The 3,751-nt window shown below is 61.2% G+C and overlaps 1 protein-coding gene across 1 annotated transcript in view; it reads right to left on the reverse strand.

Annotated features, from left to right (window-relative positions):
- Window positions 1-645, reverse strand: part of LOC115948747 (HEPACAM family member 2-like) — a 5,145-nt gene extending 4,500 nt beyond the window's left edge. Inside the window, exon 1 of the mRNA XM_031063437.1 lies at window positions 587-645. Coding sequence (XP_030919297.1) covers window positions 587-645 — 59 coding nt within the window. The remainder of the gene's footprint in view (window positions 1-586) is intronic.
- Between the last annotated feature and the right edge of the window lie 3,106 nt (window positions 646-3,751).

A 3,751-nucleotide genomic window follows, 5' to 3' on the forward strand; every position in this document is an offset into this window, starting at 1 on the left:
GAGCAGGAGAGGGAGGAGGAGGGGGACGGGGAACATCTGCGGGGCCGCCGGGCGACAGCTCCGCCACCAGCCTGGGGCAGCTCCTCTGGGCGGGACCGCGCGGGGCCTGCCCTCCGCCCCCGGCTCCTCTTCCCCTCTCCTCCCCTCCCCTTCCCTGCTCTCCCTGCCTTTCTTCCCTTCCCCTCCTCGCCTACTCTCTTCTTCTACTCCTCCTCCTCCTCCTCTTCTTCTCTTTTCTTCCCGCCTTTCTCCTCCTCTCCGTTCCCCTCTTCTTCCCTTCCCCTCCACTCCTTTCTCTCTCCCTCCTCTCCTCTCCCTTGCTCCCCTCCTCCTCTGTTCCTCCTTCTCCTCCGTCCCTCTGCCCTTTCCAGGACTTCCAAACCCAACCCACAGAACCCCCCCAGGTGCTGCCTCCTCCCGTCCCTCCTCTACCTGTCACGGTGTAAACCCCCCAAATCCCAGCTCGAGGGCACCGGGGGAATGGCCTCACCCTGTCCCCGCTCCTCAGGGTCCCACCTCAGCCACAAAAACCGGGGCTTTAACCTGGAGCAGCCCTTCCAGCTCCCGGCAGGGCTGTGGGAAGGACGGGACATGGCTGGGGCGCTGCTCCCGCAGGAGATTCACCTCGGAATCTCCAGGCGCCATCGGGACAATGTTTTTCTCCTTCCCCAGGAGGTTGGGCAGCTTGGGAGGTGCTGGGGTCTTTGTGGCAGGAAAAAAAATAAATCCCATGGGGAGGTTCTCCGGGAGGACATCAAGAGGAGGAACGGGGACACAGGTGTGGGCAGGCAGGAGCCCACGCAGCCATCCCAATCCCACTAGAGGGAGCGAGGAGATCAGCTGCGCCAGGAGCCGCTGGGACCGGGGAGCCCAGCCCAGGGAAGGAGCTGCAGCAGAACTTGCCTCTCATTGCCTGTCATTGTGTCTGTCACTGTCTGTCCTGTCATTGCCTGTCATCCATCGCCGCAGTGCGGGGACGCTCCTGGCCGGGGCGTGGATGTCTCGGGACCTGCTGTCCTGCCTTGGGACGTTCCAGAGGCTGCTGCTCCTCATTCCTCCTGGGAAAGCTCGCGGGTCCAGGGTTTTATGGGGCTCCTCCATCCATCCCTTCCCTGCCAAACTCCCGCCAGCAGCGCAGGGAGCGCCCCTGGGTCCCCACAGGGCCCTTCTGCTCCTCTTTTCCCTCTCTCCCTATGCCTTGGCTCCCAACCTCCACCAGCGAGGGGCCAGGAAGGGCTGTGAGGATCAGCTTGTGCCCATCCAAGCCAATGCCACCCAACCCTCCATCCCTCCAGCTGGCACGTGTGAGGCTGGAGCAGCTCTGGAGCAGCTCTGAAGCAACTCCGATGCCACCAGGCAGATTTGGTTTCCACCTCCTCTGTGATAACAGGGACAAACAAACGCAGCCCACGGGCAGGAGACAGCCAGGGAAGGGCTGGGGTGCTCCCAGGGTTGGAGGGAGCAGGTTGGACGCCTGAGCCTCCCACTGGAAGTGTGGTGTGATGAGGAAGAGGTTTTTCCCAAAAAACATCTCAGCACAGGAACCGATGGGTTCTGATCGAAAGACAAACATCTGAGGGCACATTCCAGGGAGGTTACAGCAGCTCCTGAGCCACACGCGATGACTTCATGCCACAGGGGCTGCTGTTTCCTGAGGGAGGACCGTGTGGTCAGCCCTGTTCGGAGTCATCAGCCGCCGGAGCCAGTGCCGGGCTGGGCTGAAAGGAGCCGGCCCTGGGACCTCCCCGGGAGGAGCACCCTGCACTGATCCAGCTTAGGGGTCTGCCCTGGCCATCCCAGGAAACGTGGAGAGCAACTAAAATTGCACGTTCCACTACCCGGCCTGAAGCAAACTGAAGCGAACCCAAGGGACGGGCTGGGAAATCCCAGACGCAGCTCCATGTCCGTGTCGGCATCTCCTGCCGAGTTTCCCCCATCCCAGCCTCACTGAGAGCACCAGGAAACCCCAACAAACCCCTCTCCTGCTCCCCTGCACTTGCTCTGCACCATAGGCACTGAGGAAACAGATTTCCAGGCTCTGCCTGACCCGGCTCTCCCAGTGCACAGACCAGGAAACATTAGAAGTGAAAAACAACTCCTCAGCCAGGATTGAGGCATGCTTTTTCCCCTGGCCCCCACCCAATTTTCTCTGCTCAGCTCCAGTTCTGGTCTGCCCTGACTCACAGACAAACCTTCTCTTTCCAAGAGAGCAGCCCCAGGCTCCAGTGTTCTGATTGCTCCTGGTTTCCCTCTGCCCCTCAGCAGAGCTCAGCCGTGCCCCTGTCCCATCCCACGGAGCTGCACAGAGAGCAGTGGTCCCAGGTTCCTTCAGCACAAACATCTATGCCCCAAATGGCAAATCATAGAATTGTGGAATGATTTGGTTTGGAAGGGATCTGAAACCCATCCCATTCCACATTCTACCCCCTGCCATGGACAGGGACACCTTCCACTAGAGCAGGCTGGCAGCTGTTCCCCGGGTGTCTCCTTTGCAGCTCTTCCCCCCTCACCTGGCTCAGCAGGTCCTGAGCCCTTTTCCTGAGAACAACCAGGAGGGTTGAGTGTTCAGGGGATTTTTTTAGACATAATTAGTCACCTCCATCCCTCCCTCCCAGATCAGCCCCCTTCCCAGACTCCAAGGAAGACATCTCGCCTGGGGAAAGATCTCCGTGCCAGGGCAGGGATGTGGCTCTGGCACTGGGTAGGCACTGAGCTGGCAGAGAGGCAGGGAAATCAGTCCTGAGCCTGGCAGACGCTTTGGGGTGGGAGATCCCCTGCTCTGAGCCCCTGGGGCTCAGAAGAGCCCCGGCTTCATGGTGCTTCTGGGGACACTGCAGGGTCAGATGTCCTGGGGAGGGGACAGCCCACGGGGCAGCCACCTCCATGATGGTCTGGGGGCTGCTGAGCTGGCTGTGGCCTGGGCTGAGGCCACCCACCCTCCCCTGGGCCCAGCAGGACAGGAGGGAGTGGTTCTGCAGGGACACCAGTGCTCCTGTGCTTTCTCAGGTCTCACTTTCATTTCACAGGTAACAGCACCGGGAGCCACAGGCTCACCTGAGCATGGAGCTGCCACGGCAGCACCAGGGAACAGCAGCTTGTCCCGCCTTCCTGCTTTCCAGCCTGCTCCACATTTCTGTTGTGGAGCAATGGGAATGTGACCCAGCAGCAGCACAGAGCCTGGGGCTCAGCAGGGATGGACAGCCCTGTGCCCAGCCCAGGAGGGCAGAGTGGGCACAGCCCCCCCAGCAAGGCCTCCAGGAGATGCTCAGCAGCTCTTGCCCCCCTGTCCTGCAAACCTGCACCTCCCTGAGCCTTTGCTGGTGGCCAGAGCTGATGTGAGGCCCATCATCAAAACCTGGCTCGGGTCGTGTCCTCCAGCCCTAAGACCCTCTGTTCTTAGCCCCGGAGTCTTCTCACCTGGGGTCACCCCAGCAGCCCCCACACTGTCCTGTGATGGTGGCATGAAGCATATTCAGAAATCATGGAATGGCTTGGGTGGGAAGGGACCTTAAAGCTCACCCAGCGCCCCCCCTGCCATTGCAGGGACACCTCCCACTGTCCCAGGTGCTCCAGCCCCAATGTCCAGCCTGCCCTTGGGCACAGCCAGGGATCCAGGGGCAGGCCCAGCTGCTCTGGGAATCCCAGCCCAGCCAGGAATTCCCAATTCCCAATGTCCCATCCATCCTTGCCCTCTGGCAGTGGGAGCCATTCCCTGGCTCCTGTCCCTCCATCCCTTGTCCCCAGTCCCTCT

Source organism: Geospiza fortis, unplaced genomic scaffold (genome assembly GCF_000277835.1).
Source record: "Geospiza fortis unplaced genomic scaffold, GeoFor_1.0 scaffold412, whole genome shotgun sequence".
Classification (NCBI taxonomy): domain Eukaryota; kingdom Metazoa; phylum Chordata; class Aves; order Passeriformes; family Thraupidae; genus Geospiza; species Geospiza fortis.